This window comes from Pteropus medius, unplaced genomic scaffold (genome assembly GCF_902729225.1).
Source record: "Pteropus medius unplaced genomic scaffold, Ma_sr-lr_union100, whole genome shotgun sequence".
Lineage (NCBI taxonomy): Eukaryota > Metazoa > Chordata > Mammalia > Chiroptera > Pteropodidae > Pteropus > Pteropus medius.
The window spans coordinates 1,398,763-1,412,736 of NW_024349141.1; the positions used below are offsets into that span (position 1 = coordinate 1,398,763).

Genomic DNA, 13,974 nt, shown 5'->3' on the forward strand with positions numbered 1-13,974 from the left:
ATATTCTCAGCGCCGGGTTATAGATAACTATAGTCTCTGGAACCACGTTTTCAGCAAGGCGTCTCTGACTTCTCCATCAGTCTGATTGCATCAGATTTTCAAGGGATACAATCTAGAGTTTAGAACCTTGAAGAGTCGCAGCACTAGGAGAGTTTGCAAAGACTTATAGATGTTGAGAGGGGAACCCTCAACCATAAAGGATGTTTGGGACAGCCTGGGAAGTTATTCTGATTATCTGTATCCTCTGATTTTGGTGTCTGGTTATTTTTTGTGTCTTTGTGCTTTTAGCTGAGCGTCCTGAAGCTATGACTGGGAAATACCTATTACTAGAAGCAGTTATTTTGGTGAATCAAACCCTGAATTACAGTAACACTCAAGTAAGGCAAAAGATTGCTTCTTTTAACTATGTACCCATTTTTTAAAGCATTCAGATGATGTCCCCTTTTAGAAAGTGTTTATTCAGCCCTTGGGGAGATTTGATGAATCCGGTAACTTGCATGCAGTCCTTCAGTGGTTTGCCCATTTGGCACAGATGGCTTGGACGTGCCAAGGTTTCTTAGTCAAACACTCTCTGAATCTGGATTAGAGCACTCGAATACAAACAGATCCCTGGCAATCTTTAGACCTGAGAGACATGGGGCTGTGGAATTGAGGCTTAGGTTAACTAAGCTATGGGTACTTCGGTAGAAGTGCAAAGAAGCCCTGAATGATGCTTTTCACAAGCTCTTAAATTACAGAAATTGTAAGGAAGAAATATGCAATGAAGCTTCAAATGTAAAAGATTTCATTACTGTATTACAATATAGCAATTTAAATAGGTTGTGGGACTTTATTCCAAATTATAACCTACTTTTTTCACAAAAAGCAAAGTGAAGAACTTAGTCACATGGGTGTGGTCAAAGTATTATCTTCCTCTTTGACACCTTGCCAACAAACAAAATATCCTTTCTTCATTAAATGCTAGGCAAGGTGCTGAGGTAGTTTATCTGATGTGTGACTGTGTTGAATTGGAGAAAGGGTACTTTCCAAAGAACAGATAAAAACCCTCTAGCATTCACCGTGTTTCTTCAGTCCAGAAATACAAGTTGGTTACCAAGAGATTACAAATTACCTATTCGTTCAGACATTTTTAGAATGGAAGCTGCTCAGAAAGTTTGTGCAACTCTGTATATATCTTACTTAGGGAGATGTGATTTATTTGTGAAGCTAGGTGGAATAGTGTGGTTCAGATAATTACAGCTAACACTTAGTATGTGCCTAGTGCTGTTGTAAAAACTCCACCAACATGAACTCATTTAATCCGCATAATGACCCTGAGTAGTTTTTATTATTAGCCCCATTTAACAGATGAGAACACTGAGGCACAGAGAGGGTAAGGGAGATTCAAACACGGGAGAGGCTTGGTTCAAGTCTGTTCTCTTGGCCACTAGTCTCCACTATCTCTCGACCTCTTGAGTACCAGGCTCCATCTCTGATGAGTTGCTTCTAGGTCAGTTTACCACTCTGAGTCTCAGTTTCTTCATCTGCGAAGTGAGACTATAGAGGATAATAAAGACTCAACTGTGTAGCGTTTAGCCATGAACTACCCAAGCATTTAGTGTTTTGCCTACTTGGTATATATGGCTTGAGCATGCCAGTTTCAAAGGAAATACATATTTAGAAAAGAACTACCAGTAGAACTCATATCCCTGTAATACACATGCATGTTATACTTCAATAAAACTTTTCTTTAAAGAAAAAAGCAATACAGAAAAAACTGAGTTTAGCACTAGACTATTTTCATTAGATTATCTAAAATTGCTTCTCTTATTATACTTCCTGATGACATCTTCTTTAATTTCACATGAAACTGAATTTCTTCAAGGCTCTACTATTTTACTCTCCCTGTTCACTGAAAATCGTAAAGCTTCTGATGTATAATTTTTCAGAACTGAAATTTTCATCAATATTAGAACTTTTGTATCTCCAAAACTCTGTTAGGAATATTCAATCTATTGTGACAAAGGCAACTGTTCAACTTGTATTTGTTCTTGAAAACTCAAACTGCCCACAGTGAGAACTTTCTCACTTTCTCCCAGTAACAACAGCTGAACCACCAACCTGAAAGAAAATAAGAAGAGGTCAGGCAGGGCTCCTGGGGAGAAGAAAAAATATGTCAATGCTAAGAAATGGCATCTCTCAGTCCTATCCAACTTTTTCTAATCCTTTCCCTTAAGAGTCAGTGATGGTTGACTCTCATCCATCAGTTCTTTAAGGATGTTAAGCGGTGTTCCATGGGAATATCCCTGACTCCCTACGCTCTGTTTGGCAACTTTCTAAGCCCATAAAAAGTAGAATCTTTTTAACACCAAGCCAAGCTCGCGTGCTGAGACAGGTTCAACAGCTTTTTCCTACCCGCATGCTTCTCTGAGAAGTTCAGAGCCGAATGACTTTGCTGAGGAAACAGAACTAGAGCTGTTTCTATATAGACAATCCATTACTTTTTTAAATTATTAAATTGAATAATAGGGTACTTGTTTAACTTATCTATGGCTCTTTTTTTTGCCAAGCTGTTAACAGTGTCAACCTCTTAAGAGGTCAGCTTGATAATTAAATTATGTAATGCTGTAGAATATTGTGCATAGTGTCTGCACATTGTAGGGGCTCGGTATTCAATGACTTGGTAGCTATTATTATTAATTATGTGCAAGTGTTAGGAACCCTGTAGGAAATAGTACTTTGTTTCAAACAGTAGATTCTAAAGTCTTATGTAATGGGAGTTGTGTAAGTTAAGAGAATAAGTTACTCTCATGATTAGTGAGTACGGAAGCACAGTGGATAAATAGTTCTATCTCCTTTCAGCCTCTATTCCTTGTTTCCATTGCCACTCAGGTGTGATATGTGGCTTGCTCTGAAAACAAATGAATCATTAACAGTAAGGTCTTTTTAGGACATCAAATTAGCATCAAGATAGGGTTCCCGGAAATTCAGACTCATCTAGGTGGAGGTGGCTATGATCGCTGTAATAACACTCTATCTTGCTGATTAGGGATTATCCAAATCTAAGTGAAAGTCCATTTTCTGTGAACTTATTGTCCAATGAGGTGTGAATTATTTATCTTATCCCTCAACCCTGCAGCCTTTCCAAAAGATAAAGTTTCCAGGGAAACAGTGAACCCACCATGGGTGGAAACTAGGGAGAGGTATGTGAGTCACTTCTCAGTTGCAAAATTTGGGAATTTTTCAGTTCCAAGAAATATAGTAATCAAGATAAATAATATTTTAACACAACATTTTTAAAAATCAGAATTAATGCAAAACAATCCATGATCAACAAAATATCAAAATATTAAAGACAATATCCAATCCTGCACTTATAAAATCCCACCTCACTTGCTTCACCCTAATCTTGGCCATAGTGAACCCTGATATTACAGAAGAGACATATTATGTGTAAGGATTTCTCTGCATGAAGTCTGTATGTTTACAGGGCAGAATGTGTGATATGAGTATATCTTCATATTAATTACCTAAGTTTACAGTAGAATTAAAACCTGAAATTTCTTTGTGTCATATATTGAAAGTACCTATGTCTGTCTGTTATATTTCTGAGAATAATAACAACAATCGTGGCTAAATTTTATTGAGTGCTTACTATATGACAGTCACTCTGCTAGGTACTTTATGTAATTATCTCTTTTAATACTTACAGTAATCCTATGGCGTAGGTACTGGTATTAACCCCAAGAGGAAACTGAGAGTCAGAGAGTTAAGTAGCTTGCTTGAGCTTACCCAGCCAGTAAGAGGCCAGCCTAAGTTGATGCTGTAACTTATCCACACAGGGTTTGAGAAATCATTCATTATTCGTCTGAATCCTTTTAATCCAATATTTAAATCTATGTCAGTATAGTTTAAAATGTAGGATGATTTTGTAGGTTTGGGTGATGATTTACCACAAAACAACTTTACAAGAGAATTGCATTGCTAAGAGCTACTCGTGTGTCCTTTAAGATATATATACAATTTCAGAGATAGTCCAATATGAATCATTTCTTCCATGACCACATGGCTTTCCCTAGTCACTTGCTTTGCTTTCTCCCTTGTTTTGTGATAGTTCTTGGAAAGAAAGGGAGGGAGGGAGAGAGAGAGAAAGAGAGAGAGAGAGAGGGAAGAAGGGAGAAAACAAAGAGAGAGAGAGAAGAGGGGAGAGATGATGGTAATGGTGATGGTAATGATGATAGTGGTGGCAGCATTTATTGAGGCCTTATCATGTGCTAAGTATCGTGATGAGAGTTTTACTAACATTACTTCATTTAGTCATCAAAAAGCCTGTGAAAAGCTGATTAATCCCCATTTTCTGATCGGGAAACTGAGTCTCTGAGAAATGTAAGCAGCTCGCCCAAGAGCACAAACCCAAGCAAAAGACAGGTAAGGCCTCTGCTCTTAATGAGTTTAATGGCAAAATTTTAGATCAGCCTTCCAGCTTCTCTTAGAGCCTTCAGAACTGGTTGCAACAACTGGAGACACTCCTAACTTTCCAAGGGCCTCATTTTCCTTCAGGCCATAGCTATGTCGGATGTCCTTTTTGGTTCCAACTCCAAAACCCTTACAGAATTATTCCCAGAGGGCATACTTTAAAGGTGTCCAGAGTACTGGGAATTTTATTTCTCCAGTGTGTTTTTTTAGGATTAAAGCAATCTTACTTAGGATGTTTCCAATTAATATACTTGAACTAAGGGGAGGCAGCAAAGAAGTCACGATTATACTTAAATACTTGATACATGTCATCATCAGCTCACAATTTTTATTTCTAAGAGTTTACCAAAATTTTAGTGCCCAGTCGTTAGGCTCTCTCTGGAAAAGGCATATCTGAATCAAAGAGAAAACAGAATGAGGAGAACTAAAAATGTTATATTAATTTCCTCTTTTGAAGAATCATAACAAATCTGCTGTATTAACATCAATCTCAAATAAACCAAACCTGATTAATAAGCACAGTAAACTGCCCAAGGAAAAGCAGGAACAACCCGGACACCCAGTAGTCTGCTGATCAATATTTAACAATCAGCTTTCTGGGAGGGAGAATGCCCTGGATGGTGGTGTTAGCCAATTTCCATGGTGTAAAAACTCCCACCATGGCCTATTTCTATTTATCAATGTGCTATCCCTGCAGGAGGAGTTTGGAAGAGATGCACGGGATCAACTCTCATGACCAGCATACGGTTATCGTAGCCTCTTGGGAAGGAGTAATTAGAGGGTCAGCTATTTCAGTACAGTGCCTGATCCTGGAGAATTGCCAGCTTTGTGACCTTGGGCAAGTCGCTTTACCTCTCCGAGCCTTTGTTTCCTCTTCTTCAAAGGATGATATGGAAGATCCTTTTCACCTCTAACATTTTAAAGTTCTAGAAGGCAATGACTCCTGCTTTCTCCGACAACCAAATGCCTTTAAGCTCCTTTCTGGAAAACCAAGTTAGCGCTGTGCTGCATCCAAAAGTGCCGCCAATTTCATCTACTGAGCATAAGGTTTGGAAAGGAGTGACTTCTCCCTTTTGCCTCTTTAAATGTGTAGCCAATGGGGCATCATACATTTTTTACACTTCTTTTGCTAGATGTGAGATCCAGGAGGAAAAGCGTGGATGTTCCAGGGCTTTCATGTTCTCTTGGGGTGGGAATCTGTGAGTGTGATACACTGATCCACTGCTATATGCATTTCCTACCTCTCTGCCCTTTCAGCAGCAGAGAAAGAGTACTGATAGTATTCTACCTTTTCGTTTTTATTTTTTACTACCCAAAAGCCATTTACAAGAATGGGAACTACTTATATAAAACAGGGGTGGGGGTCGTTATTTTTTTCCTGAAAGGTGGCACGTCTCTCAGCAAAGAGAAAAAGGCACGTTGCACAAGGCTTGCTGGCAGTGATATAAGCCAGCGCCGGTTTGCCTGTTGTCACAGCCAAAGCAAAATGCCACCTCTGCCTAGAAGCCAGAGTGCCACATTCCTCTTTTTTGTTCCTGAGATGCACCCGTCATGAGGCCCTGGGCTTATAGATTTGGCTAGGAGGTCATCTGGGTTTCTCGAAGGTTATCTTTCGATCCAAGGTGGTGGCGGGGGGCGGGGGAGGGGTGGGGCGGAGGAGGGAGAAATTGCTCATAACTCTCAAAATGAATTATTTGAGCCCCTAGATTGCATGTCAGATATGGCCAGTAAATGTGGAATTTGAGGCCAGAGGTGAACACAAGAGCGCCTCCAGTTGCTGAGAGTAAAGTAGGGCTGAGGACACACCAGTGACCCAGTGATATTCCTGTCCCTGGAGTCCTTCTTAACAAACCCAGATAAAGTGACAGCAAAAGCTCCAGAATCCCAAGGCAGGAGGTGCCAAAAACACCCCCCAACAGCCACTACCCACCCCCGCAAAAAAAGTTTCAGTAAAATGTTCTCACTCTTAGAGGGGAAAACCTGTCCATGCCTGAAGCAGTTTGACCTGGGCGAAGCCCCTCTTTCCAGGGAGTGAACTGCAAATCTTAAGAAAAATTCCCCACCCCCATGGCCTGCTCCCTGGGGAGGGACAGAAGGTTCCTAAAACTGACAGTTTCGCCTTCATGATCTTTAAAAGAGCAGAAGTTGGCTGTGAGGCTGCAGTGCTGCCTTGACTGGGGTAGCGTGGTCTCTGCGGCTGGGCTCCAAGGAGAGCCACAATTGGCTCTGATGAGGAAGGAGCCTAGAAATGAAAGATTTCAAAGAGGGCTTCCGAACGCCATGGCTGAGACTGTGTCGTTTCTTGCAAGGTGAAACTTGGCAGTTCTACCTTGCAAGTAAAAACCCAAATTAATTTTTTTAAAAGAAATTAAGTCAGAAACAAGGTTTCAGAAAAACTGTGAGTGTTAGGCATAAACTGATTTTGGATGATCTTTAGGTGAGAAAGGGTGGAGTTACCATCAGAAACATGTTTTTATTTATGCTTTTCAAATCCCCACTGGTGTGCAATGTGTGTGCGTGTGCATGTGTGTATGTGTGTGTATGTGTGTTGGTTAGCATGAGAATATGCAGCATCTCGATTCTCTAACCACTCTTTTTCTCTTTCTACATCTTTTCTGTGCATAGTTCATATAGATGCCCTATAAATAAATATATAGGTCCATCCACACCTTTTCATTTTATTTGTAAATTGTTTGGTATAAGCGGCAATGCGTAATGAAACCTGGTGAAGTTTAAAAGATTAGATTTTTTTTCATACTGACACTTCATAACACTGTTCATATGTCTCCGAGTGAGATTTATGAATATATGAGCAGTACTGCAAAATTATACCGCACCAGAGACTTCCTGCACCACAGGGGTGGCAGTCTAAAGTGACACAGCTTCAAGCATTTTTCACAGACAAGAAGCAAAATTTAACCCCCTTAAGGGGAAGTATGATTTCAACAGCTTGAAATGAGCTCATTTGTAGATGTTTTTTTTTCTCTCATCTTCCATAATTTTTTGGTGTTAAGATTAAAACAGATTGCACAGCCAACGTAAGGGCACATAAGCTGCCCAGAGTATAATTTGGCCCTTAAAGAGAAACTCTCCTTCATTGTCTTTATCCGAACACCCCAATAAGGTAAATGAAAGTAAACTTTGCCCTAAATTTTTAAGCCTCTCAGCCTGATTCTTGGAATTGTCCTTAGCAGAAGAAGACTGGATTTTTCAAAAGGTAAGTGGCAAGTAACTTCAATTAGTTCAGTGGAGAAGCCTCATCTTCCTGGGCACCCAAGACAATGGCATTAAGAAAGAAACAGTGACCTGAATCTCAACTGAGTAAAATTAACCAACAAAAAAGAAGAATTAGAAGAACAAACAGTGATCTGTACGAATTGATCGTACATGAGATGTGTGCAGTGGAGGAGTTCTGTTTTAGATTCCAAGTATAAACCGATCTCTTTTAGGCTCATCTGGTACCTTGTGATTCTGTGTTGATTAGTGTTCATGATCTCTAGACTCTCAAATTCTCTTTAACCATTTTGTTTCCTCTTGGAACAGAGTAGGGTGCTCAGATGTGGCCTGTTGCCCCTCTGCTCTATAAACACTCCATGATGTGTTGGCTGGAGAACTTTTGTCTCTTTTTTCAGCAATGGTACAACAGCTCCATGAATGTGATCTGCACCTGGTTGACCGACCGGATGGACTTACAGCTTCACATTTATCAGTTGAAAACACTAATTAGGATGGTAAAGGTAAAAGAAAAAAATAATTGTTTTCTTTGCAAATCGCTTACTGAAACACATTTCATTGGCAAGCTGCAGAACTTCGTTAACACAAAGAATATTAGTTTACATTTAAAACAAGACGATTTCTAGAACAGTACCTCATGCAAGAAAAACCGATGAAATCACTTTGGGATGCACGGTTAATTTATTACTCAGACAGCAAAGGAAAATTTAATAAAAAGGAATTTGATGTTTTATGTAGACTGGAAAAACACTTTACGTATTTGCTGTGTAAAAATACTGCAGGGGCCATCATACCCTTTGCATTAGACTTTCAAAAGCTGGCTTTTCGTACCACTGTGCTAATCACAACAATTACCAATTTTATTTATGATTTAATTAAATAAAATTTTGCCACAATTGATTTAATAGAAATATTTACCTCCAGCTATTTCTAAATATGTCCTGTGATCATTATCAGGATGCAAATCAATATTGTTCTCGCAGTTAATTGAAGTAGTTTTTCTTACAATGCGTGTGTACAATCCAATGTAAAGGCTCACAAAGGTGAGATAACATACCCTGAAAGTAGCTTTTTTCCCCTGTTCTTGTGCGTACGCCTTGGACTAATGATAATTATTTCAGCGTGAAATCTCAGTGGTTTACATGAAATAATAAGATCACAGAAGGGGGTAAATACGTTTTTGATCATTTCAGTTTCCATTTGATGCTTCACCATAGAGGGTTTTAAAACATTCGTATGCAAAAATCTCATTCAAAGCACAAAGTCTCTTTTAAAATATTTTAACAATAAAACGTAGCAGAATTTCTATTTTTTAACAGTTTGCCAAAAGCGCCCCCCCAACTCTTGCTATTCCCCACCTTCCCCCCCCACCCCATTTCTTAGTCTCTTTAGGATTAGCACCATTTCATTGAAGGTGCTCCTCTACCCCAGTGCTGACTTAAAACCAATTACTGTTCCGTTGAGTGTAATTAAGGAGAATTATTATCATCTGCATTTGATCTCACAAAGAGTCTGCCCAGGAAAGGTTACAGACAGCAGTGTATTGTGGTTCTTAAAAGAGAAATGTATGCACTTGCATTATGGACCCAGCCTATTTTTCATATATTTTTTTTTATTTCAGTTCCTTAAAGCAAGCTCACTATCCATTATTATTTGACCACCCGAATTACAATTTCTGGTATAAATACTCTTTGGGGAATTTCTATTTCAACCATACTAAATAGACATGAAAAGAAGAGATTAATTTTAATATTTTAAAATACCTTCCCATTACTGATATCTTCAGGTCCGTTTTGGTATTGTTGGAATTAGTAATATTTTATTAAGAAAGAAATATGTCGGAGAGGAGGTTTATTCTTAGACTTCTGCCAAAAACACACAGACAGGAACCACAGGGAAGGGACACAAACGTCACTGCCAAAGGAGCCCCTTCACTTTTGCCAAAAGTGGGCCCAGCTTAACTAGTGCCATAGCACAGAGGGATGAAGCAGAATTCACCACCCCTTTACAAAGTACATTACCCAGAGTCTCCTCCAAGGCAAACGTCCAAAGATAATTGGCTTTCTTTCCTGCCTCTGCATCCGCTCCGTTTATTCATCCATTCATTCATTTTTCAGCAAGCATTTGTTCATCCATCCAGCATGAGACAAATATTAGTTGAGCTCCTACTTGTATATTACAAGATGGAAGATTTAAAAATTACTAGATATGGTCCCTGCCCTTAGGCCATTAGGGTCTAGTTGGGGAGCACTCTGCTCTAGAATGTCAGTAAAGGGAGAATATTCAGTTGCTTTCTACCTTTCTTTTTCCTATCATATTCTAGCAACAATTATGTTATGCTTAGTGACAGCACAACAGCTGACTGAAAAGTACAAAATAAATCAAGTTAATTTTCTGGATATCTAGTATATAACATACCTTGCATTTACTCAGCCTCCCATACTTCCCCCTCAAGGCGAAGATACAGTTCAGGTAGCTACCTAGCCTAAGAGAGTTTTATATCTTGATCCATAATCAGAACGATCTTTTCATTTAGCTTCAAAACCAAATTACTTATAAGAGGAAAAGAATGTGCTGTGAAAAATTAGGCTGGGACAACAAGTATAAACTGGCCAAGGGGACATGTAGTCATCCTATCGATAGGTTTATATTATTGGACTTCATTGAGTTGAACTGCATTTGCTAGTTCACTTTGCAGTCATCACAATATATGACCTTCAAGAGGGAATGACATTGTGACTGGTGACACTATGACTGCATTAGATGGACTATGAAAAGCAGAAATCATGAAGCAGTGGCATCGAAGTCCATTAATATTCCCTCTCTTGTTCCCTTAGCAAGTTTCCCATATCAGTAGGAGAACAGACAGCAGAATCAGTAGCTGAAATGATATGCAGTGTGATGAGAAGAGTTGTAGTTAGAGAGAGACCTTTTTCAATAAATTTTTTTATGAAGCAGACAACAGCCAGATGCTTCTGGTCATGTTCAATTAACGCTAAAGGATTTCTAGAAAACAGTCCGTGAGATACCTAAGGAAATCCGAGAGAAATCGCCTGAAGGAACAAAGAAAGAATCTGTGGTACAGTAATACCAAACCATTGTTCTTGAAAAAGAGCCAAATTTCTTCCCTGAGACCATGAAGTTGTGAACAGAATAGATGCACTTCTTTCCCAAGGAGACAAGAAATGAGTCACATGCTTGCAACATATTGATGCGGCATTAGCGCTCCATCTTCACCATAATTGTTGCTGCGCCTAATAGGTTTCATATACCAACATACATATGTCTGTCTTGTGAATGAGACAGAGGGATATGCAGTTACAAGCCTCAAAAATACTAAAGACCAGACTGTAACAGAAATCATAAAATACCATATCACTTGATCCATTATTTATATGTTATAGCCTCTTACACTGCCTATCATAATATATTATAACAACTTAAGAGAAAGAACCAGACCCCCCCACCCCCAAAAAAAACAAACAATTATGGATCATTTCCCTTTATGGAACTGAATAAACACTAGCTTATGTTCTTTGCTTTGTCTCATCTAATACAGTTTATCCTGTCACGATTTCTCATTTTCTGTCATTCAACAAATCTCAGTTTTCAGTACAAGTGAAATCTGAGCATGATGGCTCTTCATTTGACCACGCTTAAAGTGGGACACTTAGCTGAAGGCCAGTGTTTTCATACTCACACTTGCTTTTTGTCCTTTCCTTCCCCTTCATGGAAATGAGACCTCCCTTATCACTGCATCTTTTCCTTCCTTAGAAAACCTATAGGGATTTCCGATTGCAAGGAGTCCTGGACTCAACTTTAAACAGCAAGACGTATGAAACCATCCGGAACCGTCTTACTGTAGAGGAGGCCACAGCATCAGTGAGCGAGGGTGGGGGCCTGCAGGGGATCAGCATGAAGGACAGCGATGAGGAAGACGAAGAAGATGATTAGAATGCTCAGGCCTCACGTCCTCTAGGACAGAGTCCTGTAATCAGTGCATGTCCTTAGTCTGTTAGTTAACCCCATTAGGGAATTTTCTGTCAATTACCATGCCCATGAGATGTTTACCAATACAGTTGCCATTTTAGCTATGTGGTATCAAGATTAGCAAATGACCTTCAAATCCACCATTTCCTGACCCATGTCTATATGTTTACAAGCAATATGGAGCACCATTCTTTAAATACTGTTCATGGAGAATATATAGTCCAACTGCTAGGCGTGTCCCTGTTATCAGCAAAGTTAAATGATGCTTCATTAATGTACTGTGTATGCATTGACAGTAAATGGATGTGAGGGCGAGTATACCAAGTACTTTCACTTCTTTGTTTCATGTTTGTGGATGCCAGTTATTTAAATGACTACAATATAAATTAATTTAGTTAAGACACATAGACCTGCTTTGTTTTTTAAAAAATGAAAGGCAAGGCTGTGACAACCAACTTTTGTTTTTTTTCTGTTTCCCTAAAGCTAAAAACTGAACCCCTGGTGTCCTTGTTAACCCATCCTTTCATTTATTTATCCATATAGTTAGCCAAAACAGGATGGCTCATACCAATGGATTGTTCCTCTCAATTGCCACAGCAAAGGTGATCCTATCATGACTTAACATCAAGCACAGTTCAGAGCAACTGTCTTCTATCCAAGTTTATCTTATTACATGTTATATTTTGCTTTTATGTTTCAATAACCGTGTATGTAAAAAAAAAAAAAACCTGAATATTTAAATTACCACTCTAGACTATAAATGTGTTTATAACAAGATATGGATATTTCCTTCAGTAGATTGTAACCATAATTTAAATTATTTTGTTCCACACTGTTTTTTATATCTGTCATGTACATTGCATTTTGATCTGTAACTGCAGGATCCTGGGGTCCTTTGCAGAGCTATTTCTTTCCGTGTAAAGTAGTGGATCCATCTTGCTTTTGCCTTATATAAAGCCTACAGTTATGAAAGTGTGGGAAACTGTGGCTTCTCAATAAATAATTATTCAAATGTCCTAAGAATACACTTTTGAATCATTTTTCCTGTCTCCTTTGAAAGCCAGAACTGAAATGCACAAAGCAAGAAGAGATGGAAAAGAGGAGGAGAGAAGTAATTTCTTCACGTGTTCTCGGAGCTGTTGGAGTGGGTAGTTTTCTGATGCTTGTCTTGACAAGAGACAGCCTAAAATTTTGTGAATTCAGACTCCACTAATTCAGAATCTGTGGGCATTTGGACATGTTGGGCAGATTACGCTTGCATTATAGGATAAATAAGGGTTTGCTAAGCAAGAAAGTAGTGTAAACGAGAGAAATGTTTCTCCTGTACGAAGAGAAGGCCAACAAACTGTTTTTAAGCACCACTTTAACAGCAGTGTTTGCATTCAAACAAAGCGTGTGCCAATTATATATGATTCTTATATATTTGTTAAAGCATTTTACAAGATTCTCTAAGATATGGAACACTCTTCTCATTCCCCAGTCCTTGTCAGCAACATAGCCACCTAGGTTCAAAAGAAATCAAACATTTTGTAGCTGTATCTATTTTATCTGTTTCTGTCACTAAATCAGGGCAACCTTCCCTTGGGGCTGACTGAGGCTTTAGAGAAATGATTGCTTTTCCAATAGGACCAGGTGAATGCTCACCAGTTTTTCTCTACAAAGCAACCCTTCTAAATAGTATGTCCCACCCTTGTTTAATCCTTGAGGTCTGTAGGTGTAAATCACCAGTACTTCCAGCCCTTAGGGGGATTGTAAGAATAACTCCCATTTATTGAGAAGTTATTCTATGCCAGGCATTTTGCGTGTACTATCTCATTTAAATTTCACAACAAACTTAAGAGGAGAGGACTATGATTGTTCTCATGATAGATAAGAAATTAAAGTCAGAAAGGTTAAGGTAATTTGCCGATCACATTATACAACTCCATATAGAAACATTAACCCAGATATACTAGCCTAGACTGGTGATACAAATGGTGGGGATAGATCATTCAAGTGTGAAAACATCTTTGCCCAATGGCGCAAAGTTAAGTTAGTGTGGCGAAGCCAGAATTTAAAAAAATAATAATTGTATTAATTATGTTTTAAATTGCAAAGCTAAAGCATAGTTTCTGCAACAATTAAAAACCAAAAATGAGCAAAATAAAGAGGGGGCAACTGCCCAGTATACAGGAGTTAGAAAAAGGAAAAAAAAAAAATGCTTAGGAACCCTGGAGGAGAGCTGCTTGAATGAGTTAGATAAAACTAACCAAAAGACATGACCCAAAAGGCATAAAGAGAAGCAAGTCAGAAAAT

General features: G+C 38.8%; 1 protein-coding gene across 1 annotated transcript in view; it reads left to right on the forward strand.

Annotated features, from left to right (window-relative positions):
• The window catches only part of CADPS (calcium dependent secretion activator), a 445,139-nt gene extending 432,441 nt beyond the window's left edge, over nt 1-12,698 (forward strand). Inside the window, 2 exon segments of the mRNA XM_039880531.1 lie at nt 8,088-8,192; nt 11,464-12,698. Of these exon segments, the coding sequence (XP_039736465.1) occupies nt 8,088-8,192; nt 11,464-11,643 (285 nt within the window). The 3' untranslated portion in view covers nt 11,644-12,698.
• The last annotated feature ends 1,276 nt before the right edge of the window (nt 12,699-13,974 follow it).